General features: G+C 38.9%; 1 protein-coding gene across 5 annotated transcripts; it reads right to left on the bottom strand.

Moving 5' to 3' along the window:
• Nucleotides 1–1079: 1079 nt before the first annotated feature.
• LOC113963061 (protein tyrosine phosphatase domain-containing protein 1-like) lies at nt 1080–26849 on the bottom strand. 5 transcript variants are annotated; one of them, XM_027673853.1, is made up of 11 exons: nt 26819–26849; nt 15175–15222; nt 14669–14761; nt 9770–9941; nt 8111–8191; nt 7770–7888; nt 6906–7043; nt 5021–6231; nt 4102–4287; nt 2408–2518; nt 1080–1655 (listed from the first exon to the last, which is right to left on the bottom strand). In XM_027673853.1, the coding sequence occupies exons 3-11, from the start codon at nt 14751–14753 to the stop codon at nt 1539–1541; spliced, it is 2220 nt and encodes a 739-aa protein (XP_027529654.1). In that variant the 5' UTR covers nt 14754–14761; nt 15175–15222; nt 26819–26849; the 3' UTR covers nt 1080–1538. The 5 variants fall into 5 exon arrangements, with proteins under 5 accessions (XP_027529654.1, XP_027529655.1, XP_027529653.1 ...); XM_027673854.1 differs by lacking the exon at nt 26819–26849 and adding an exon at nt 16942–17225; XM_027673852.1 differs by lacking the exon at nt 15175–15222 and having other exon boundaries at nt 26819–26843.

The raw sequence follows: 26849 nt of genomic DNA, 5'->3' as shown, positions 1-26849 counted from the left end.
GAAAGCCCTTGTTCATTACACTGACTGAAACAAAACTGACCTGGTTTCTGCACCCCAAGTGTATTGGGGTGTAGAAATAAAAAGCTAAAATACACAGCTAAAGTAAATAGCACCAGGAATTGGTGCTGGCTCTTTGGAGTTGTTAACTGTAATAAACTCAAAGAATTTCTTGGGAAACTAAGACACTTGCAAATGCATTTGAGTGTTCCCAAGCCTGACTGCTAAGGCATGCTAATGGAAACTGCTTGTCATGTTGCCTTCCCTCTTTACAAAGCTGGGTTTGTGTATGTGATTCACATGTGATATTTTCCTTTCAAGTGTGCTTATTTTAGGATGATTCTGCCAAAGTACTTGTATGGATCTGAATTTCAGTTGAAGCATGTATAATTTATATCTATTTCAAACCGCTCTATTTTTATCTCTAAATATTAGTCATTTACATTAATGAATAAAAATATTTCAGAAAAGGACAGATTCTTGTTTAACTACTTAAATATATCAAACTGGATAAACTGTTGATCTTGCAAACTGGCATTCCAGTCCAAAGCCAAAGGCTGTAATCCAAAACTGCAGTTATGATGATGTTCCAGTTGTTTCTGTCTCATTAGATAAAAAGGTCTCTACAAAGTGTATTGCGGATAATAAGTTTTTGATTAATTATTTTTAGTATTATTCTGTTACACTTATTTATGCAAGTTTTTGCTGAACGTAAGTAGGGACAGAATTATATCCTTATTAAGATTTCATAATGAAGTGGTTTTTCATTTAAGATCAATAAAAGTTTAGCTAATAAGGTAGCATTTTACTCTTATTCTAAGCACTTAAAATGCCACAGTCAATTTCCTGTTAAAAACAGTTTAAAGCTTTCTTAGCCAGAAAAAGTCTAAATAACTAATATAACTAATATAACTAATACTCAACACAATGTGTTTCTCTCCTGCAACACCTTTTAGAAACACATTGGTTACCGTTATTTAAGAGATCTAAAGGAAAATATTGCCCGCTGTCAATAGCAGACCTCAAGATCTGCCCATTATTACTCTTTGCCTTATTTTAAAATTTCTAAAAGGAAAAGCAGCTTCAATGGTTCAGCCAGTATTTATTTTCTGCAAAGTAAAATGAAATAACATTAATGTAAACATATGTAATCCATAAATATTAACCCAGTTCGTCAAACCTTTGTGTATCATGGCACTGAACTTATGGCAATGGTGTAACTTGAAAATAATGTTTCTCGCCAACAACAGAGGTTTCTAAATCAATAAACACATTTGAGAACAGGAGAACCCTTCACAACATAAAAGCACAGTGCTTGAAAACCAAATGCTACAGAGGATGGTCACACAGGAGCTCTTCTTTAAAACTCTGTAGATTGAACAACTGTCACCAAAACTCCCTCTAAAAAAATAAAATGATTTGTTAATAACTACTATTACCTAAAGTTAGGTAGATCATGCCAGGTAGCACAAAATACAGTAGCTGGAAAATGCAAAATAATTTGGTAGGCCCATCTAATGCTTCGGCAGAGCTTGCAGAAATCAAGAAGGATTCTCTATTCCTTCCTTAATCCTTTTCCTTTTTTCTTCCAGTGTTTGTTTAAATACATTTTTCAGGGTATTGTAAACATACGGTCCATTTTCAGAATCGAAGCTTGTCTAATAAAAGAGAAAAATTTCAGTTCAGTTGTTAAATAGATATCACACAGCAAAACCCAAAGTAGATGCCCAACATTTTATAAAGTGGCTTTGAGATTTATCAAAGAAAGTATCTGTTTGATGATGGAGTGCTTCACACTAAGTGTTTTCAGTTTTATGCCATTGAAACAAACTACTAGAAGGAGAAATGACTTTTAAGAGGTGACACAAGAGATTAGGAAGCAGCATGGTGAGCATTCTGTTCAAATTCAAATTTCATTGGCTGAATCTGCAAAGAAAGCAGCTCTGAGCTGAGCAACAGCTTCACCTGTCACTGTTACTGGATGATCCCAAAAGCAGAAGTTATTATCCACATCCTGCATTACAGGTCTGAAACATAACTGGATTGCAGTGTAATTTCAGAAAATGGTTTAATCTGATGGAAAGACTTCTAGTACAGAAGCTACCAAAGCCTTTGGTAAGTTACTCCCAGTGATTAGTTAGTCTCACCACTTAAAAATTATCTTTTCCCTAATTTGAAGATGCCCATGAACCGGCAGTGGTCCAGAAACAGAAAAAGGAGACTCAAGGATTAAGGCTGTAGTGAGAGAGTTTTATTTTGCTGAGAATATTTGCTATCTTTTATGTAGGCTGATTATTATAAAACTGAACTGAATAAGTGTGAAGGAATTACTGTAATTTTTCTCACAGAGCCCTTTGTGATTTAAACCAAGTAAATACAAAGCCATGGACATTTATTTAAGGTTACTTGCCTTGGTGAAAGCTTTAATAGCACGAGCAAGTAAGGCCTCCTCCACATCACCTGGCAGCATCTGCAAGTTCACCACACAGTGTAAAATACAAAGGATAGTCTGACACTGCTCCTGGTGGGTGAAAGGAACAGCAGCTCATTAGAAGAAATATTTCCATGAAAAACATTTTAACATGCAGGTTTTGTTAACTGCTGTTTAAATATCAGGCTGTGCCTTCCTGTATTGAAACCTTCAGGTGCAGGAGTTGGGGAGGGAATTCCCACAAGCCCAAAGAGCCTCTACATAATCATTTCAGTTGCAATGGAAAAAACCCCTCTCAAGTACCACAAACTGCTCTGAGAACTTCGAGGAGGTCAGATGTGCATCTGGAGACTTAGTTTTCAAGATCCCCTCCATGAACATTAACTTTCATGTCAATTGGCATAGAATAAGTGAGATTTTATCTTTGTAGCCCAAAATGCCATGTTTAGGGCTCCTTCCCCATCTAACTCAGGCTGATCTTGCATCTCTCTCTGCCCTTCCAAGTGTCCATAACCACTGAAGGAAGCTGGCAGGGAGACTCCTGAGCAAGGATGCACAAAGGGAGCAACAGATCTTTGTGGCTGCTCCTTCCCATCTCTTTTCCAGCTTAAGAGCATCCTTAATTAAGGCACTGGAGCATCTGCCATACAAGCAGCCTGTTGTAGGTAAACCTGTTTTGAGCAAGACAGTTGGACCAGAAGATGTCCAGAGTTCCCTGCCAACACAGCTCTTGTGGGATTCTGAAATAATACAGGATGAGATAAGGAAAGATAAAATTATTATTCCTTTCCCAATCATTTATAGCAGGTGCCAAGCCGTTTTTATTTAATATAAATAGAAAGTTAAAACTCAAATAGAGTGGAGTTTCTTCCTCTTCTTGAGGAAGAAAACATGATGTTTTTAGAAAAACTTGGGAACTCTGAATGTCATGTCATGAAGATGGTAACTGCACATGAAGTTCTGACCACCTCTTGATTAGTAGTTGTATTTTTAGGTATCTGGAAAAGTAAAAGGGGCTCTCTTTTCTTCAAAAATACTTCAGAAACAAAGAATTCACAACGAATTAGGAAATTAATTTGTATAATTAAGAGATCAAGAATGGAGAATTTTATTTATTTTTTAATCTACCTTTGTAAATTTCCCTTGTAAATTTATTTTCCCTTTGGGGAAAGCACAATTAAACAGTTTGGATCACAAGTACCTATTTTTCATAGGGATTTCACAACACAGGTGGTCACAGTTCTAACTGTAGAAGAATTAGGCCTGGCTTCTGCTTCTTTGAATTAGCAGATTCTCCCTGTTCCTTGCCCCAGCTCTTCCAAAGCTGCCAGATTAAGATGTTTGCACAGCAAATAGGACAAGCATAAAGTACAGCTGCCAGATGTGACATAACAAAAGCCATCCATGGAGTCACAGAGCAAAGGTTTCTCATCTTTGCCTCTGGATCTCCAGGTGCAGAATTTGCAGGGAAATGTGCTCAAGTTGAGCTGCTACTGGATGGTGTTCGAGGACTGTGTCTGGTACTTTTCTTGTAATATTCATCACCACAGTATTGATTACAACTCCTACTATTCCATACAGAATGAATTCTCGTCCTGATTTTTAAAGGGCTTTTTAAAAAGTGCAATTCCCTTCCCAAAGTTAAAGAATGAATTGACAGATCCAATATCTACCTTTCTCAGCAAGTAGAGTGCTTCCTGTGATTCCGTGCAATTTTTTGCCAGCATGTCAACATCATCTTTGGATATAACAGGTTCTTTAAGCTGCTCTATCCAGGACCACATCAAGCTGCAGAGGATAAAAGGATCTCTCTCGGTGCAGATTTTATCCCAAGCTCCGTCTCGAGAATTCAGTTCTTTCTTAAAACAAAAGAAAGCAAAACAAAACTGGAAATGCATCATCTATTCACCACTGCCAACGTTTCCTTTGACTGTAGCAGTACTTGGCTGCTTATGTTTCAACAGGAAAAGACTAAAAAGTTACCAAAAAAAATTTGTATTTTTTTTCCAAAGTATCAACATTAATCAGCAGTAATACAAGTGATTCTTTAAAGTGGAAGGATGACATAAACAGTGCAGCTGAGAACCTCCCAGTACTCTACTGGAATACATAAACCAGCTTTGCATTCCAGCTTCAAAGCAAATGTTGCTGGGAGGATTTAGTTCTGAGGATAAGCAATTTAGTTTCTACTAAATTCTTTTTCTTTTACTCACAGAGTCCTCTGATTAGTTCTGAGAAAGCACTGATGAAAACCAACACGAGTCTACCTTAAAATTTGTGCTGTTTTTTGCTACCAGCAGCCAAGTTACAAGCACAGATAATGGCATCAATTTTCCCTAGGTAGAAAAATGAAGGAACACAACCTGAAATGAGGTCTCTACCCTCCTGCTACAGACCAGAAGTTGTAGGTGCATTTTGCCAGCCTGTGAAAGAGCTGGCCCATAACTGACAACTACAATTATTTACTGAACCACATATATAATGCTGTCCCAATGTGCCACTTCAAAGCTCCACGTGGTGTTTTTGCCACTCTAGGAATTAACCAAGGTGAAATATGAGGAACCCATAGCAGGGAATCAAGTTAAAAATTACCTGCCATATTTCTACCTTCTGCTTCACTTCATCCTCTCCCAGAAATTCATTTATATCTGCAAGTGCTTTCGCTGCCAAAACTCTTCGGGCTTCCGGACTTAATTCTGACTGCACAACAATGTGTGGAATTGTCTCCGACACATCTCTGCTACCTTGGCTTTCATATCCAATGGAAAAGTTCACTTTGGAAGAAGAAGACGACTCCTCAGAGTCCTCGGAGGCGTAGACTGTCCTGCCATACATGTTAGTCTTGCGGTCCTTCCTGGGACCAACCTCCTTGGCCAAGCTGTGCCTCGGCATTCCGGGTTCCCTGGCGTTGTGGATGGAAGCGAGGCCTGAAGAGAAGGTTCTGCTGCGTTGGACTTCTTTGGTGGAGCTCCTTCTGTGGTACAGTGAGGATCCATCTTTCCGTCCGTCCAAATTAAACCTGCCCTGGCTCCAGAACATGCACGTGTTGCGCACTAAGGCTTCTTTGTGTAATTCCAGCTGGGGCTTCGGTTCACCTGTGGCAGAACACTCCTCACCACTGTTCTGCTTGAGTTTGTTGCACTGCAATATCTGAGCAGGCACTGTCCAGACAGCGTTGTCTTGTTCTAGAAGAAACTCAGTTCTCCTTAAATCTGACTCACTGTAGCTTAGACGCCTTCTCAGATGAGTAAGAGGCTGAAGGCATTCGACATTCCTTCTTTTACAGAAAGAATCACACTCATGACCCAGGGAGCAATGAGAATCCTGGATCTCAAAAGCAGAGGAGTGGGTGTGGGATGAGTCTGACACCTCGCTGTCCTGCCTGGCAAGGTCTTGGTCGAGCTGTGTGGACACCAACTGAGAAACAGTCTTCTCGATCTCAGCTGAGAGGTCTGGGATGTCCAACAGCTCTGCCTCTACCACCTGTCTGTTTTCAGCCAAGTCCAGCAGCAATTTGCAGACCAGGTAAACCAGCTTTGGCACGTGTTTGAGGTGCCTGCTCTCGTAGCCGTGGAGCAGATGCCTCTGCCGGGTCAGGTACTGGGACAGGGTCACTGTGTGAGCCTTGGGCTCACAGCAGGCAAACACATTTCGCAGGGGAACCAAGAACTGAGTGAATTCCCTGATGCACAGTAACTGCCCCCTGGTCTGGATGGAATTAGGCCTTTTTGCTCTGACAAAAAGAATTGCTTGATCAGCACTCATTCTTGTGGCAAAAACTAAGTAGCAAGCTATTAGAACACCTGGAAAATACAAATAGTTAAAGAAAAATACAGTAAAAAATACAGTAGTTAAAGAATGGCCAGACCAAAGCAAATACTCAGTGGAAATATAGGATAGAAATTAATATAGGTAAAGACACTCTATTACATGATGCTGTTATTTAATCATAGTTGCATTTGATGGATAGTAAGGCCCTTCTCACTACCCTTCCAGTGAGATCTAGTTGCTCACCACAGCATCTCCAAGAGTTCCATCACATTGTGGACACAGGAGCAATGGGGGCTTCTATGGGAAGGACACAGGCAAAAAGGGCTTGAAAATAGTAAATGGAATTTTAGCTGCTCCACCAAATCTACCTGATCCAACAGTGACTGACAGGTTTGTGAATGTGTAATAAATACTGGACAATGAAAGTGTACCAGGTGAATTTTTCCCACCCAAAAGCACCTGTCACATTTAAATGAAATGGAATCGTGATACACATTAAAAAATTCTCTAAACTTAGAGATTTCTGGTTTTAATATACTAAAACTGATCTCCTCTAGCCATTGAGAACATTTTGACAAAGCACTTTTAACCATTTTATAGATGTACATCTAGCAATGATATAGAATGTAATTATTAATGATTTACAGAGAGACTTTCTGGCATTTTTACAAAAACAATTGTGTTGACCCTGCAGTAGAGCACATACCTGTCCTCCCAAGTCCTGCATGGCAGTGAACAGCCACCCTCCCCTCCTGCAGGGCAAAAGCCATCACTTTTACCATGTCAAGTATAGTAGTGAGAGATGCCACTCCATAATCCTTCCATCCAAAATTATAAAAATAAACTAAAAGAAAAAGAGAGGAGACAGTGATTTTCTGCCGTGCCGAATGTGAACTGCGTAGTACTATGTGCAGAGATGACTAATAATAAATTTTAGTACTAAAACTGCATAATGGAGCTTAAAATCTGACTACATCTTGTTTGCAAGAGATTACTTTCCCATTTCTCTTTTTGCATTAAAAGATGCACAAAGGTAGCAAAGAATTGTCAAAGTGAAGTTCAGCCAGAATGTAAAAGCTGTAACAAAACTGAGTGATTGGAGCAGGATTACTGAGCTATATATAGGGAGAGGGTAATTTTTTCTTTTTTAGAAATAAAAGCACTTCTTCAGTCAACACCTGCTTCTTACAGAGAGGCACTTTCTCTCTTGTCCTCACATGAAATACCCTTTTATAGTCTAGATAAGAAAACATGAGTTGTACCAGAACTTGAAACACCATTAATGGTTCATATATTTGTGAACACAGAAGAAAAAGGAAAATTTAACTAACTGTTGTCCTTTCTTTATTTTAAACAGCTGAACATAAACCCTACATCTCTCTCCACATAATACACGACCTTCAATAATGTGTTATTTGCTCTTGATTATATTTGCCAAGTTTCATGTTTCCATCCCATTCTGTGCAACGTTTCTTACAGAGCTGCTTTTAACACGCAGGGATTCAAGTAAAAATACCTTTAAGTGCCAAAGTCAATAATTAATGAGGAAGAGCAGCAGGAGGGAACTTACTTCCAGCCTCCATAAAGGCTTCAGGAAGGTAGGTGAAGCCACTCTCTTGTTCCAGAGGATTCCCACAGCTCGCATGCTCCCCAGGACGCTGGAGGTTAATTACGGTTTTTATGCCATATCTTAAGGAAGGAATAGATGAGTCAAAGTATTACATGCAGCCAAAATCTCATTATCCCTTATTTTCTGAAACACACATTTGTTCTTAGTGGAGAATAAATCTTTACCTGCAGAGCGTTAAAATGAAAGGATCTTTATCAACAATCCAAATCTATGTTGAAAGAGAAAATGGATCAGGAATTACACTAGTGATACTTACAATAAATAATGACTGAATTTGTTACCTTTCAAACTGCTCAATAATGTTGTACTTTTCAATTAATTCTGTTGAGGGTCGAGCCATAGCCAGGATGTTATCTGTTATCCTGAGAAATTAAAGAAGTAGATAATAATGTGGTTATGAATAATTTGCTGGGTATGAGTCTACCAAAATAAGAATACTGTTGTATTCAAGAAAGACAGAAATACCTTGCTGATTAATTAGAAATGAATTTTTTAAAAATTCCACTATCCCATAGTATTAGTGGTAAATCTTACTAAGTTGATCCAGATACAACATTATCAAAAGACCATTACTGGAACTGTTTAAATGCCATGACATAAGTAAAAGTTCCTTTGAACAGAAATCTGGACTCAGATGCCTGTTTGGACTTTAAGGTTTGTAAATGCCTTTTAATTATCTGCTGTCTGAAAAAAAGCCAAACCCTGAAGGGGACAAAAGCCAGCTCTCAGCAAAAGGAGGCCCAGTAAATCTGAATCACAAACCTTGGAAAACAAGGCTGGCAAACACCTCCTGATTCAAGAAGTTTGGCCCCCTGTCCTGAGACCTGCTAATGTGCAACCCAGAGATATAAACCTGGCTCCAAGAAGAATTAAGAAAGGACTTTTTGAGATGATTGTTAAAATCATGTCTAAACCCCTGTAATCCCTCTATCCCTCATGTAATCCCACTAGAAGAAAAATTAACTATTTGGAAACTGCAGCAAAAATTTGTGCAACTCCCCAATTAACATAGATTGTCCCCTTCATTAACATGTCCAGCCCCAGATGCCTTTAAATTGTGTTCTCATGTTCAATAAAGTATTCCAGTTTTCCCCATACTGGAATCGTGTCTAGGTTTTATTTTTCAGACTGCCACTAAACCCAGTAAGAATGCAAAGATACACTTCATGTGACTCTTGCTGCACATGAATGTCCCTCTGAACACACATCCACATTATTTCATCTGCCCTAAGTGTTCTTACTTTTCAACTCTACTACGAACTTGTTTAATTAATTTGCACCTTAGCCTGTAGCCCAGTTTTTTTTATAATTCATGACAGATAAGTATTTATTCCTTTGGATCTGAACCAAACTCTCATCATTGCTCATCACTACTGGGCTGTCACAGCGGTGATTACTAACTCTAATTCCCAGTCAAGCAGTGTGGCAGTGAATCTGCCTTGTATGGGAAGCTGTGGTTTGAGTGTGTTTCAAAATGGCTTTTTGTGGTCCCTGTGCTGGCTCGTGCTTTCTTCTTCCCAAAATCCCCCGTGGCCAGTTCTTATCTCTGTCTCAGGAATGTCCTGAGAAGATATCAAGAAGTCTTCTCATTGGACCTCTTAACCCCTTCCTGCAATTGGGCATCCTGTAAACCCCCTGACCCCGTAATTGGTCACTCTCTGAATCCTCCAAAACCCTATAAATGTAACCACCCCATCAATAAACTCTCTCTCGCCTCCTCTCCCAGTCCCGTGTGCTCTCTCCGGCTGCCATGGGAACACGTGGGTGTGGGGAGGGGTGAGCACCCAACCCCTCCATGCGTCCAGCACCCTGAAGAAACCCCTGGAGCTGGAGTAACCCCTTCCCTATCCACCTCAAGCCTTCGGAAATGGAACCCCACAATGGGAGGAATGCACCCAGAAAGCAGCAGCTGACTGGAGACCAAAAAAGCAGCTTCTCACCAGGAGGAGTAGAGCCCTTTGATGGCTTGCTCCTGGTCGCTCCAGCGGGCGGGGTTCTCGTACTTGCAGGCCCGTCCCCCGCAGGCCATGGAGCACTGCATGTGCCCGGGGATGACGTGCCGCAGCCGCTCCCCCACCTTCGTGTACTTGGCTGTGGGGCGCCTCGAGCCTCCTGCAACACAGGGAGAGCCAGGCTGAGTTAGGAAAGCTTGGAAAGTCATCCCTGCCTTAAAAGCGTCAGTTCGACCTTAAACTGATGAAGTTACGAACAGTAGAACTATATAAATATGTATATTAAAATAAAATATTAATTATGTGTTCTATATTATATAGATATTAAATAGACTATGTATTTATAAATATATAGAAATATATAAAATATATATTTCAGACTCATCAGTTCAACTTTAAATGGATGAAGTTATAAACAGCAGAAATATATATTTTATATATATAAATATATAATATATATAATAATAATATATATAATATATAAATATAATAATATATAATATATAAATATAAATATAAATATATAAATATCATTTATATATTTTTTATATATTAGACAATATACTTATATAAAATACATATTTTAGACTCATCAGTTCAACCTTAAACTGATGAAGTTACAAACAGCAGAAATATATATAAAAATATATATTTATATATAAATATTATTCCTATATTTTATATATATTATACTACATATTTATATAAAATATATATTTCAGACTCGTCAGTTTAACCTTAAACTCATGACGTTACAAACAGCAGAAAGATATAAAACCATATATATTAATAAATATATAAATATTTGTATTATATAGATATTGACTAGACTATATACTTATAAATATACAGAAATATATAAAATACATATTTCAGACTCATCAGTTCAACCTTAAACTGATGAAGTTACAAACAGCAGAAATATATATAAAAATATATATTTATATATAAATATTATTTCTAAATTTTATATATATTAGACTATATACTTATAAATATATAGAAATATATAAAATATATATTTCAGACTCATCAGTTCGACTTTAAACGGATGAAGTTACAAACAGCAGAAATATATATAAAAATATATATTTATATATAAATATTATTTCTATATTTTATATAATTAGACTATACACTTATAAAAAATATATATTTCAGACTCGTCAGTTTAACCTTAAACTCATGACGTTACAAACAGCAGAAAGATATAAAACCATATATATTAATAAATATATAAATATTTGTATTATATAGATATTGACTAGACTATATACTTATAAATATACAGAAATATATAAAATATATATTTCAGACTCATCAGTTCAACTTTAAACGGATGAAGTTACAAACAGTAGAAATATATATAAAAATATATATTTATATATAAATATTATTTCTATATTTTATATATATTAGACTATATACTTATATAAAATATATATTTCAGACTCATCTGAAATGAATCTGAAATCTTAAACTGATGATGTTACAAAAGCAGAAAGATATAAAATCATATATATTAATAAATATATAAATATTTATATTATATAGATATCAATTAGATTATATACTTATAAATATATAAATACATATTTCAGATGCATCAGTTCAACCTTAAACTGATGAAGTTACAAACAGCAGAAATAGATATAAAATGCATATTTATAAATATATATATTAATTATAATATATAGATATTGACTAGACTATAAACTTATAAATATATAAAAATATATAAATTATATATATTTGAGACTCATCAGTTCAACCTTAAATTGATGAAGTTGTGAACAGCAGAAATATATAAAAATATATACTTATATATAACTATTATTTATATATTATATAGATATAAATTAGACTATATACTTATATAAAATATATATTTCAGACTCATCAGTTCAACCTTAAACTGATGAAGTTACAAACAGCAGAAATATATAAATATGCATATTTATAAATATATATACATATTTACATTATATAGATATCGATTAGACTATATATTTATAAATATATATATATAAAATATATATTTCAGACTCATCAGTTCAGCCTTAAATTGATGACGTTACAAACAGCAGAGAGATATAAATATATATTTATAAATTTATGTATAAATATTAATTATATATTACATAGATGTTGATTAGACTACATACTTATAAAGAGAAATATATAAAAATATGTATTTCAGACTCACGAGTTCAACCTTAAACTGATGAAGTTGCAAACAGCAGAAATATATAAAAACATATCTATTTATAAATATATATAAAAATAATAATTATATATATTAATTAGACTATATACTTATAAATATATAAAAATATATTAATATATATATTTCAGACTAATTTTTCAAGTAAGGATAGTGAGGGGAAAAAATTCCTTGCATTACTGCAGAAGTTTTTTTCTAATGAAGTTAGAGGTGTGTGATAGCCCTTGCAACTGTAAAAAAAAAAGGCACAGTCCTCTTCATCCTGAAATCCAAAATAGTTAACCATATATTTGGTGTATGCATGAACGTGTGCTTCTGTTTTACCTGTTGCTTATAACTGAACTGTCGGAGTAAAAAGCATGTACTATATACCCATATATATACATTATGTATAATATTTGAGTAAGGAATCAATGAGCAAAATATAAAACACGGGAAAAAAATTAAACCACTATTTTATCGACATACATAAAATACAGTTCACAGAACCGAAGCATAGTAACACCAATACAACACCCGGAGCTGCCGACAGTCTTAATGAAAAGTACTTTACTTTTTTTTTCGGGAAAAGTTGCATCCAGCTCCTCGGGGCTGAGGGACGACAGAGCCACCATCACGCGGTGGGTGGACGAGGAGAGCAGCTCCACCACCGAGCTCCGGCGCCTCTGGCTCATGCGGAGGAGGGGGTCGGAGGAGGAATGCCTCCGACCCTGGAAAAAATGGCTAAAGATGCTGACGGCCGAGCGCCGCCGCGGCGAGCCCTGCATGGCTGCCCGGGCACACCGAGCGCACGGCAAGTTGCTCAGCGCTGGAGTTGCGGGAGCCGAGCATCCCCGTGCCGAGCATCCCCGTGCGCGCCGCTCCTCACGGGCTGAGCAGTCGCCATGGCAACTGAGGATGCAGCCGTGGGGCTGCTCTCCTCGACAGGGAGGGCAGGGATTGCGTCTGCTCGGGACAAACTGTTCCGCTGCTCGCTCGATGAAAATAGTTGCATTTCAAGGAGGTAATTTTCAAAACGCGCTGGGAACAACCAAAACGTTTTCCATGAACAATGGGAGTATTTAGTTCCTTCTAAATAACAGGCATTCAGAACTTGCTAAGACACAAAATACTCGATTCAAAAGAACAATCAAAATGTAGCTGGAGGCTCTGCCTCCTGAGAGATCTGTAAGGAAGTACATTATACTCCTCCACCTCTTGGTTTGACATTCCACAGCCACCTCTCCTCCTCCACTTTGCTGCTCCAAAATGCATCATTAGCTGTGTAATGACTGGGATTAGTGTGTTCCTACTGAAATGGTTCAGCACTTGATGAATTGTGTGGACTGTTGGCCTGGACCATTCATATCTGCTAACAAAACACAAGTTGTTATTCAAAACAAAAGGCTGATTTTTTTTTTTTCTGGCCACAGCTTCTTTATTATTAGTCCTGTAGCCTGAGAGAAAGCAGATTATGTGGAGGAGAAGGTGTGTCACTTGAGTGCTTCAGGCTTTCGAAGGTAGCTATGCGGTGGCAAATTGCCTCCCACTTTGCTTCCAGTGTGCTAAGGAGGAGAATGAGGTGGCCAGAAAGATTGCAACACCCTGAAAAACAAAACTCTGTGTGGAGAACAGACTATAGTGATGCTGAAGAGCCTTTGTCACCCCAATGGCTGAGCATTAGGCTGCACTGAAAGAGGAAGGCTGGGGGAATCAAGAAACCCACCTCAACTTTGTTCAATAAGCAAATTAATCCTGTTGCATTCTCCTTGGCATCTTCAGTCTGTGTTCCTTTTTGTGCTATAAAAACAGTAACTTGTACAGAGGAATTTGCACAAGAGACAGTTCCCTTCTGAGACAAATTCACCAGGCAAAAATCTGTGTCTTCTTGGTACTGGCCAGGAATTGAGGGCCTGACTTTTGAATGCTGCACCCCAGCTCTCCCTAAGACACGACAAGGTTTGCTGTGGGTGCCAGGCCTGGAACATCAGCAGTGATGTCAATGAGAAAAGGAAAATGTTAAAGCTGACTCTGAGCTGTCTCAAAGCTGTGACTCTTTTAATTCATCAATAAAGCTGGTATCAACAGGTGAGGAAAGATTTATTTTAGGGGGTGGGTAGAAGTGAAAGGAGATGAAAAAGGCTATTTCAAGTGCTACCTGTATCCAAGAAATGTGAAAAATGTCTTCCAATTAATTATATTCCTTTCTTATATTTAATTCTTTTCCTCTTTCTCTTCCCAGAAACTTATCTTTGGTATGTATCAAACGATAGTGGAGGAAGAAGTGAGCAAAATAAAATGCTGCACATCATTAGTTTCCTAGTGAATCTTTCGGGATTTGCAAACACTCACCCAAAATGGTAAGAAAGAACTGGATCCTGTAAGAGTTTAAATACTTTATTAGAAACAGGAGTTTTGTTGAAGGCACATTTGTATTTTCAGAGAGCTAGGCAGTTTCTCAACACAAGAGACCTGACAAAATGAAAATTACAGAAAAGATAAACACATTATCCCCACGATGTGTTGGCAAAATAATGCAGGTTGGTTTTGTTATAGGCATTTTCATTCTATAAACATGGATAATATTTCTGGTTGTTTTTCTTAAATTTTCTATGGATTTTTATTTTTTTCAGGATTGCTCCATGCATTTCTTTATGAATGGCACATCAGAGAAAAATTCTTACCTGAACTCATATTTGCAAGGTACACACTGCTCTCGATCAACGAAGAGTATGGGAGTTCATTTTGCAGCAAAACTCCTGCAGCCATTGCAGTACCTGTTGAAACAGTAAAATACTCACTGAAAATCTACAACAGAAGCTCAAAAATTTCAAAATAAAGCCTAGAACCTGGCACCTGGTTAGAAAGTTGTCCAAGGTTTAAGCTTTGGGCAATCAGGCATGGACTGTACTTGGCAGACTATCTACAAGCCTTCTCTGCTCTCTTCCCTCCACTCTTAGTGTTTGAAATCACATCTATGAGGATTCTCCTCTAACAAGAAAACTGAACACAAGAGTCTCTCTAAGCAGAAAACAGGTTTTTTTCTCATACTTTAACATTATTTCTAATACAAGGTGTGTTCTGCTCTGAAGACCTTCTGACAGAAAGAAAGCTGAAGGAAAGCTGTAAATCTGAACACTTTAATCAGTCACTGTGATGTTTAAATAAATCCCTGAGTAGAAGTTCTTACCCAGTATAAGATTTCCATTCTGTTTCTCTTATCTCTCTAGGGAAATAGCTGTAAGTATAACCAAAAAAAGTGCATGTTTTTATACCAAACTAAACATCTCTGCTGTATCATTAACTGTAGAAACTTTACTAACTAGACAAACTTTATGTCCCATATCCTGCAAAGCCAGTATTAGGATTCAGCAGCATAAATAGACTTCTAAGAGATAGATTTGCTAAAAAAAAAATAAAAAAGCATTGTGTGGATAAGGTGATACAACAGTCCTGTGCTGTGGTGGTGCTGTTTGCTGTTCATTGTCCAGCTTTTATCTCTAATTCTGCATGATTGTTTTTATAGTAAATACTTAAATAGAGCTTCATTCATTCAGATATTACATTATCTACCACATAGTTTGAATAAATTATTCTTCCAACAACGCTAATGGACTTTATCCCCAAAGTCAACCAGTGCAGCCCTGTCCTTTTCAAGATGCTTAATGGGGGGAACAGAAGCCAGATATACATTAAGAACCCTTTCCTATTGCTCTGTCAGCCCTCTCAGGGGGATGGGAATTACATCTGTCTGAGAAAGCCAAAGACCCTTCAGAGATGTCAGCGATGCTCAGAAATGCATTTCCAATGTCAGTACATTAATAAGAATATGAATTGAGAAGAATCTTAATAAAGATTAAAGAGTATCTGGAGCATTTTGCTACTCAGCTACTTGACCATCTGACTCCACACCCTGAAAAGTCAATCCTACAATAAATAGGTAGGAGTACTTGTAGATAATTGCATTCTGTCTGGAGAAGTTCCAAAACCTCTATTATTTTTTTTTCCAGTGGACTTTGAAATCGGTAAGGGATGGCTTTTATTATCAGAGGAAACTTCATACCAAAAGAAATAATTTTATTTTATCCCCAGAATTTCTTTTTAGAGTTAATAGAGTTAAATTAATAGAAATTGTTAGTTTCTATTTCTCAGAAAATTCTCTGAAAAATTTGTAATAGTTTGTCCAGATAACAATTGAAAAAGACATGTCTCCTCCTACAGGCAGCAGAATCACCACGACTATGACTAGTTTTCCTATTTCCTTGTACTCAAGTGCTAGAAAAAAAATGAGATTAAATATCAGTGATATTTCTATCATGTAAGACTATCATCCTTTTTTTTTTTAACCAGGATTCAGGCTGACAAGGACTCTTACCTGAAAAGGGAAGAGATGGAGGTTAATGCAGAAGAGAATATACCTACAGTATTAGAAAATACTAGCATGATTCTTCTAAATGGCAGGGTAAACTACATTTATTTGTTGTATAATCAATTTTATTTCAGCAATACACCAAATCCATAATTCCTGAGCTGGAATTGAATATTTTACCTTATTATTATTAAATGTTAATATTTTAATTAATAATTGATTGCTAAATAGTTAGTAATAATTTTAATTAATTATTAATATTTTGTCTGCACAGCTTTCAGTTTGCTAAACTTCACTGACAGGTGTTTTAAATTGCTCAGTGTGATCAATGTGAGCAACTCCCTTATATTTACTTCTGGGGGAAAAAAAAAAGGTAAGATTATGACAAAGACTTTACAGAGTTATAATGCACCCCCTCAAACAGCTGTAACGTGGTGATTTGGGACGGGGGTATTACATTCCTGCACAGATAAAAAGGCTGTTAGAAGTAAAAGTAGTGTTCAAGTAAAAGCAACAGCTCCTCTCCTGCTTCATCTCAGTGCTGGATATTCTTAGTTTTTAAAAGATGTTCTGCAGCATTTTGCTCACCCCATGGACGCTGGATTTTGCTCATTCCATAAACACTTGGCAGAAGCTGGAGGCCCAATCCCGGAGTTATTCCAGGTCACGGTCCTCATCAGGTGCCTGAGGGATGAGAGTCACGTACCTTGGGCAACCACCCTATCGCCTTAATCAGCTCTGCTCCCTTATCTCTGACATGCATTTCATTGCCATGACAGCAAAGAGGCTGCTCCTTAATCCCTGTTTCCAATGAAGACACGCTGTCTCCAGACACGGAGTTCCACCTCTGTGTTTTAGCAGAGGGAGCAGAGTCACCAACCGCGTGTAAACACACGGCAAGGACACCAAACACAGCAATGGGGGGGCCTCTGGAGCTCTGGCAGCCTTGGGGCTGTGCCCACTGCCATGGGGAGCCTGGGCAGTGCCCAACCAGCCTCTGGGGGAAGAACCTTTGCCTGAGATCCAACCTGACCCTGCCCTGACACAACTCCAGGCCACTCCTTGGAGTCCTGTCACTGATCAGCACAGAGAAGAGATTGGAATCATCTCTTGGAATCGTGATGCCAAGCACTAAGGGGGGATTTCAGGAGGTCCCCTCCAGGTGTGGACTCAATACTTGCTTTGATGTCTCTATGCAATTTTGAGGTTGGGGGTTTTATTTCCACTTTTGAGAAGACCCATTTCTAACAGAAAGGATTTTTTGTTTGCTGTTGCACTCGATTCACTTGTTGCATTTGATCACATGAAATCAAGTCCTACTCGCTGCTTCAGATGTGCAGAGGTGCCTTTCTTGCAGGGGAAACAATGTAGGCACATTGTGCTGTAGGAAAGATCACTCTGTGCTTCCACTTTCTTCACCTCAATTCCCAACTCTGAACAGACATCTCCAGTCTGTGATTCTTTCCCATGGATAATTGATTTAATCAAATGTAGTCACTTAAATTTGCAAAATAACCCCACAAACCAAAATAAACAAACCCCCCACATGCCACACACAACCAAAAATGAACTTGCAGTGACCAGAGAATATTTTGCATCAAGATCAAAATACTGGCTCAAGCCAAGTTGAATCAAATTGAGAATACCAGTAAAAGGTTTTGAACCAGTTTAGCTAACTCACTTTAAAGTCATACCTTAAGTTAAAATGAGGCAATTCTGAGTTCAGACAAGGTCCCAGGTGGTATAATTACATTACAACTTACAACCAAGACCTCCAAAGTTTTGCTATAAACTAGACATAACATTCCTTATATTTCTGAACACTCAAGCCAGAAGATGACACATTCACCTTTCATGTTTTTCATGCATATGGAAAGAAAGAAAAAAACTATTGGGTGACCTGTGCAGGGCTGAGGGCTGGGCTTGAAGGTCCTGGTGGGTCCCTTCCAACTCTGCATATTCTATGATTCTATTACCAGGGGAGTGAAGCAGCCTCTTGTCCACATCCATTTTCTCTGGAATAAAAGCACTTTACTTTGTAAGGTCACAGGTTAAGCAGCAAAGTGCCATGGAGGCAGTAGGACAATGGGAGATCAGGGATCCCCACGGGAGCAGCTCCTGGGCCACAGGAGCAGGATGGACTTAGCAAAGCAGCCCTGGGGTTTGCAAATTACACACTCTGCCTGGCCACAAAAAAGATTCCTTTTTAGTATTTCGGGATCTGGAAATCAGTGGATTCCAGTCGCTGGGCTGAATTTTTGCCCCAGAATGAAACAAGAGAAAGGAGCAATGTCTGATATTTTAGCAGCCAAAAAGGGAGGAGACAAGAAGATGCTGGTCTCGCTCTACCTCTGCAATTAAGATGGTTATTTAAGAGATGCAATTACTATCTTTTGCTTCAGAACTCGTTTTCAAAACAGAGAGAAGAGGTTGCAATCCCAACTGGAAGGATTCCAGCTGGGGCAGTTCAGCTGCCAGCACGGACAGTAATCCCCTTGTAAAGCTCCCCACTGCGGAGTCCCTGTGGAACCATCCACTACAAGTGAGGTCCCAGATCTCCAGATTCGTGTGGCTCTGGCCAACGAGAACCCCACAGCAGACCACACATCTCACAGGATTACTTTCATGTATTAACATGAAAAAATCATGCATAAGCTTTCAGTTTTACAATATCAGTATAAGGGAAAAGCTATTTTAAACCTCAAATATATCACACAATACAGGAAATGCTGCTGTGTAGGCCTGTCACATGAAATTTTTAGGTTATTTTCACTGTTTTCTTGTCTTCTAAAGGGAATTTGCTCTCTCCCTGTTGCAGTCACGTGTAAGTAACTACATAGCAGCCAAATTTTTAAAGGAATATAGTCAACTACAGACTAAGTAGGGGCTCTTTTAGTCCCTAAGCACCTCTAAAATTTCCTCTGTGGCCTAATTCTACAAGTGCTTGAGAAACTTTGCTTTTGTGAGCAGTCCCACAGAAGTCAACAGAATGTCTAAATATAATATATATCACATGGGATAAAGTTTCATTGCCAAAATGCAAAATCCTGTGAACTGCACTAATTGAGATGTTTTAGACAACTAAAGATAACTTGGATGATTAAGACGAGGCAAAAATAGGACAGTGTAAGGAGGACTGGTTATATTTAATGAAGTGGTTAAGAGCTACTGAATTATAACTTTGTCTCTAAATTCAGGCTTAAGATTGGCAGATGATGAGAGTTTTTAACAGAAAAATCTTCTAAATTGACTGAGACAAAGTTAGTCACTTGTACAGGAAGTGCTGGTAAATGAAATTGTGTTTTAAATTACAGCAGATTATCTAATGTTAACATTGCCAGGAATAACAAAGCATTTATTTCTAAAGTTTTGTAAAAAATGTAGATAACTGGCGTGTTTTGTTAAATTTTATTATTATTATTATTATTATTAATTAAACAGGATGCAAAGGTTGTTATTCTAATGTCTATATCAGTGAAAAAGCTCACTGATAATAGATATTTCACGAATACTTAAGCTACAATTTAACAAGTCTTGAAGGCAGTTCTAGCATTGAGCACACATATTTCAGTAGGCACACACCTCGATTCCCCAGGTGGGTTAAAAAGCCCAATTATTTGAAATTTGAACACTTTACTACCTGTAAGTACACCAAAAAATTGGATAAAGCAAATGGACAGATGACAGACAGAGAGAAGACTAGGTAATAATTTAAACAAATGATCATACAGTTTAGTTATATGCTATTTACACAGCAGAAGGATGCTACAGCTGTTGTAAAACTCCAGGGATTTCACTGCAACCACAACCAGAACGGATTTGTTATTTCTAGATGTGCTTTTCCCTCTTTGGGAAAAAATATTCCCCACCTGTCTTAGCAAAAGGTAAATGTAATTTAATCATTAAGTTTGATATTTACAAAGGACTGTAACTGCCTTCAGGTACAAAAGAGACAAAAGAATGTAATTCATTAGAAGATTATGTAGGTGCTGGTCTGGTGACTCAGTGTTTGCTATTCATAGAGTTTTTGACAAAAATAGCAAGAAACTGCAAGGTAAACTGATGGACAGGTCTCTCAATTGACTTGATTCATGTTATTTAAATCACCTCCTTCTGTGGTAGGGTTAACCCAAGAGTTAACAGAAGTTATTTTGAACTACCTTGAACAGGCAGGCAGGCAGTAATTACTAGTGAGAATTATAAAGGAGATGGCGTAAATTGAATATATTAACTGTTCTACAAACAAAAGTGGTGACTCAGAGACTCTTGATCATGAATATCATGTTTTCTAAGAGACTATGAGACTTGTAGGACTGACTACACACACAGAACAATGAAATATTGTCAGCAGTGCATTCTGACAGCACTCAGAAGTGGAAAAATTTAAAAACAAACTCTGCAAGTTAGAGGAATTCTTTTTAAATCTGATATAGTCAAAGCCACAGTAAATTTACATGAGTTTTAATAGAGTTTGAATAATTTCAATTTAACACCTTACCTGTGACCTGGCAAAAAGAATGAGTGAGTGCTGATCCCTTCATTGTTGCAGTGTCAGCCACGAGAAACACCTTGTAGGGGATTCAGATTTTAGAGAAGAGAAGCTGAATGAATTCCCAGGGTGTTTCCTGTAGCTAATTGGATTCGGGATGGTAATCTGGGAGGAGCTAGTAACTATCTTTTCTCAATTTAAGACTGTACAAGGAGTGCCTTAGGGACTATCAGATAATCATCCCATAAACTGCTTTCTGTGTCTGCCTGGGCTTTAAAGGGATTGAGGTAAACAGGCCACACCAGCCTGATGTTTTAATAACTGAACATTCCATCCCTTTTTCTCCTGTTCACCTGATTTTCGTATCACCAACCACGTCTCCATGCACCAGACAACTACACACATAGCTACAGAGATTTTGTGAAGTGATCTTAATAACTGTTAAACCGATAATTAATTTTGAAATGCCATGAAATGCTCACAAAACCAAATATAAATGTTTGTTATCTGGGCTTACACCCTGCACAAAATATTTTTCTCACCCAATTAAGCACAGAATGTCACTGAAGTATTTTCAGACTGTAAATTGACTGCATTAAAAGTAGTATCTCAAAACCATAATGAAAATAAGTTCACATGAATGTAAAGGATGTAATCAACCTAAAAATATAGCAAAGATTTTGATTTAACTATATACTAAATAAAAATTGTAACTAAACCAAGATACAATATCCTATTCTATCTTACTAAATCAATTTCAAACACTAAATCTTAGCTGACCAAAAAAGGGCTTTCACCTATTTCCATCACTACCCTGCACATCTTGTTAAAAAATCCCTAATGAAGACAGGGATTAATTAAAATGCCTCCCAAATATTTAGAAACAAAATATTTGTGTGAGCTTGTGTGGACAGGAAATGTGTCTTATTTAAACAGGCAAGGAGAGCAAGGTACAGGGGACAACTCGAAGTTGAGTAAAGAACCTTATTAACTCCAAAACCATCGTCTCAGCTAAACACCTGCCTTAATTTTGGTTACAGAGAGACAGAGCAAATAATGGAACTAAACAGCTTTTGTTAATTTTCAGAAATAATTTTGCAGTCAGATTTTTGTTAATAAAAATCAGAAGGAAGAAGAATCCAACTATTTTTCTATAGAAAACTTACTGAGAACAGAGACAAATTTAACCAAGTAGTCCTTAAAATTACAAGTCTAGTTTCTTACTAATCTTTTAGGGACCAAAAAAAAAAATCACATGCATGAACTGAACTGTATCCAGCTATTTCAGTAAACAGCAAATATCATTTTATATAAACAGCATACATCACTTTTATATACATGTATGGAGTTTGCCCAGAGAAGCTGTGGCTGCCCCATCCCTAAGAAGTGTCCAAGGCCAGGTTGGACGGGGCTTGGAGCAACCTGGGCTGGTGGAAGGTGTCCCTGCCCAGGGCAGGAGGTGGCACTGGGAGGGCTTTAAGGTCCCTTCCCACCCAAACAATTCTGGGATTCCAAGTTTGTGGGGGAAAAAAGGAAATAAAAATGGGGCTTCAGAAGATTTGCACACAATTTTGGAAAACCCTCTAAGGTACCTTGGGTACTTAAAAACCTGGACAGACTGTGGAGCCTTTCTGAGGGTCCCTGCACAAGGAACACCCCCCAACAGCAGCATCACTTCTTGGTTCCATCACAAACTGTTCAGTCACTGTAGAGGTGGCTCTGGAAATCTGAGTCTATGAATTATGAGTAAAGGGACACATGTACTTTTCAAGTGTCAGTACACAAAAAATGTGTTAACAAATGGAGCATCTGGCAAAACGCTTTGTAGGAGGAGGTGGAGGGAGCTGGCATTTTAGTTGACTAAAGCACAAAGAGCAGCTTCAGATAATTAATAAATATTAATTAAATTCTTAAAACAAGCAGACTCTTTGGGGCAAGTTCTAAATGCTCACATTTGAGAAGCTGTCACTGACATACTTAAGTTTTATTTTCATGATAATATAACACTATTAACCTATTTGATTCCAGAGGGGGGTTAATTCTTGGTCCAACAGCCCTCTGCTTTGCTGTATCCATTTGTAGGTGTCAGAACTAGAGCTGCCCCTTATATCTGTTCCTACATTTGTACTCTTCAGTATTATTGAGTTTATTCAGCTGAGGAACTAATTTTCTCTAGTGCTGTGCAGAGTTTAGCCAGGCCCAGGCATCAGTGCCCAACGTTTGCTCAAAAAGGCCATGTCACCATATTTTAGTCAAGACAAGGCTTTGTGCCAACTGAGGATGACTTTTTGGGGGAGTTAACCAACAGGCTGAAATAATTTCCAAGGGGCCATTTCCAAGGAAAGAATACAGAGCAGGTGGGCTCCTAATGACTAAACCAGTGATCTTCAGCTCTCTAGGCCTGGCATTTTCCTGTTTCAACAAAGTGAAGAATCCCCAGTCCTCTGGAAAATTCTGCTGAACTATGATTGCCATGTAAAGATACTAACAAGCTTTTTAGGTAAGTAGAACAGGATCACTGGGCTTCTGGCAGCTTATTTCTCTTGCACTGCACGTGCTGCCTCCTGGCTGCTTTACAGCAGACTTAGCAAATCCACCCGTACAGTGACCTTAGGCACAAGTTTATCAGATTAGGCAGGTACAAAACTGTCTAAATTGTCTCATTAAAATGTCTGACCACTGCTTCGACTGCACTGTCTTCATTGGTACATAATCAAAACATCACATTATGCAGAACTTAAAGTTTACTAAAGCCTAAGGTTCATTTTAATCGAGCACAAACTGTGTGTTTGGATTCCTAGCTGGCTTTGGACATTTCCAGCTTCTCCTTTTGCTTTTTGCTCTTCTCAAATTTGCTTTTTGCTCTTCTCATAGTTTGGACCATAAAAATCACTTAATGTTGCTTTATTTTCAGCTGGGAATTCTTTAGCTTTGTGCAACTTTACGACTCCATAAATGTTATTAAAGACTTTTTGTAAGTTCTGCTTTTAAATATTATATATTTATATAGATAACATTTTCCTGTCTCTTAAGCATGAAGCAGTACCACTGCAAATCAACCATAAAAGCAGGGTCAAAGCCTTTGGTAGACAGCAGCAGTGTTACAGTTGTGAGAGAACTGTACACATTTAGCTGCTTAATGAGAACCCAGAGCAGCAGCCCACTGTGATCCCTGTCCTCTTTCATCATCTCTACTTCCAACAGTCTCTCTTTTCCCATTTGTTCCACTGTTGCTTAAAATTGCTGGTAAAGGATAAGATGGAAATGTAGTGAAATGTTAGGTAAAGGCAGCAGAGGAGTATGAAAATTCCAATTCATAAGACAGCTCCGAAACTGAAGAATTGTATCAGGTGTTACTCGCAGGTCAGTCAACGGACTTGCAATGCAAAAGGTGACTACAAACCCAGGAAAATAGTGTAGAACCTCTTTTTAGCCACAGGATTTAAAAGAAAAGAAAAATCACCACTTAAACTAGATCTAGCTATAAAAAGGAAAGCTCTGATTTGTGAGACGGCTCATTTTCTACACCCATGACCCAGCAGTGTCCAGGCAGCTGCAAAGCCCTCATCCAGGAACCGTCTGGTTTGGGTTGGTAACTCTTTTTAAAACCACCAGCAAATATCAGTTTGTCAGAAAACAGAAATTAAGAAGAAATCCTTTCATACCTTTTAGAACTGTTAAAGAGCTACCATATGTTAGGCCAATTAGTGATGCAAAAGCACTGATTAATGTATACATACCTTCTAAGAAACACTGGACCTGCTGTGGGCATGCAGAACCACTGTCGAGTTTATGTGCAATAAAACTGTCCAGAAGGGACAGACCAGGCAAAAGAAATAAGGAAATGTGAAGAAATTAAGTAGGTCTAAAGTAACCAACCCTTTCAGGCATTTTACCATGTTCTTTTTCTAAGGAACAAAACGGGCAGGCTCTGTAACACAGGGAACTCTTTGGGGGAAGAACTGAAGAGCTCCAAGGAATTTCACTTCAGTGGCCAGAGAACAAGAGTTGCAGGTGGCTGTATCTCCCTCGTGTTCCTGAGATAGGATTAAGCCCAGCAAAAGCTCCAGAGTGGAGAGAAAACGGAGGAAATGTGTATGTTTTTATGTGCTTTTCACATTCTCAAACAATAACAAGCTACCCAAGATCAGGATTAAAGATGCTTACAAATTTCTCTGTTTTCTTGAAAAACACAACCACCAACTAATTTGGCTTTTGTTGTATATTTGATTAAGCAATTCTGGAGTCTGAACCTTGTTTCACAAAGAAACAAAAAATCTGTGCCTAGGAAATATGTCTGGGAAACCTGGTGTAGCTGAAGGTGTCCCTGCCCATGGGTTGGAATGAGGTGATCTTTAAGCTCCCAAACCCAAACCGTTCTACGATTCTGTTGCCAGGAACTGGGAATATATTTGCCAACTGATACTAGAAAATACAAGCAATCTTGTACCTTATCTGAGCTTGCAATCCATTGGTTTCATATTATTTGTAGCACATTCTTACCCAGCAACTACCTTCATCCGTGTCAGATTTCACAGTTTCAAGACAACTCCTCCCATTTATAATTTTACTACTATTACATTAAAAAAAACCCCACTCATAACGGTAGCATTGGATTTTTCAGTGAAGTAAAATATATACTCAAACACGTGGAAGAATTGCTATTCAGGCCAGTTTATGCATCCACCCAAGCAAGCACATCATGAGAGAGGATTACATTGCTAATTATATCTCTGAGGTGATACTCTCACAGCAGCTGGCCCTGAAGACTCTTATCTCTTACTTCCTATATTATTCTTATTTATTATATCTTATTTCATCTTGTCTTACACATGCAGTTACAGTGTATGTTTCACATAAACTACTGATGAAAACAAGCATGGAAAAACCATGGAATCACAAGATGGTTTGTGTTGGGAAGGACCTTAAAGCCCATCCAGTCACACCCCCTGCCCTGGGCAGCAACACCTTCCACTATCCCAGGTTGCTCCAAGTCCCTTCCAACCTGGCCTTGGTTGGGATGGGATAGCCAGCACCTGAATCACAACCTAAAAATGCTTTCAAGCAATACAAAATTGCAAACATCTATTTCGTGCACATTCTTTCGGGGTTAATTACTCCACAGATGTGGAGCTCGGTTTCACTAAGTGGGGTGCAGGACTGCTGAAAACACGTTCCTGTCTAAGAAAAGCAAAAGAAATGGAGCTGTGCAAAGGGAAAACTCTGAAATCTAGATTATTAATATATCAGGTAATTTTTGTTATCTGTTACTCCACTGAAGACTATAGCGACAGTCTGTTGCCAAAAGCAGTAATAACCACACCTAAAAGTTACTCTCCTGTTTGGATTGACGTATGTGCGTCTGCCTTCTCCCCTCCAAAGGGGACTGACTGAGCTGCGTTTTTCAGGGTGATTAAGTGATGATCAGAGCTGGGTACAGCCCCACAAAACCCGAAAACACCGCAGAGAACCGGGAGATCCGTTTCCCCCGCGCCTGCCCTGCCGTCGGTCACGGTCCTCCCGCTCCCTGACAGCCGCGGGCCTTGGCGAAGCTGAAATCACACCGACTATTTATTATACTGAAAGCATTTTCAGGCTGGGATTCAGCTGCCCCATCCCTGGGGGTGTCCGAGGCCATGTTGCAGCAACCCGGGACAGCGGACGGTGTCCCTGCCCACGGCAGGGGGTGGGACCGGCCGGGTCCCTCCCCACCCAAACCCCTGCGGGATGCTGTGATTTCCTGGCTCTGTGAGGGGCCGGGTCCCCGCGCAGCCCCTCGGGGGCCGCTCTGTGGCAGGGCGGGTGCCCGGGGGAGCTCCGGGGGGGCAGAGCGGGCTCAATCCCCAATGGCGGCGAGCGCGGGGCCGCCGCCCGGCCGCGGTGCCGGCGGAGGGCGCGGGCTGGGGCGGGATGGCGGGGCCGGGCAGGGCCGGGCGGGGGGCGCGGAGCGGAGCGGGGCGGGGGGCGCGGACCCACCTCGTGCTGGGCCCGCCCGGGCCGCTCCGCC

The sequence above is a fragment of the Neopelma chrysocephalum genome, unplaced genomic scaffold (assembly GCF_003984885.1).
Source record: "Neopelma chrysocephalum unplaced genomic scaffold, ASM398488v2 Primary Assembly neopelma1_187858, whole genome shotgun sequence".
Lineage (NCBI taxonomy): Eukaryota > Metazoa > Chordata > Aves > Passeriformes > Pipridae > Neopelma > Neopelma chrysocephalum.
Note: the sequence above shows the minus strand (reverse complement) of the source record. Positions and strands in the feature narration are given on the sequence as shown.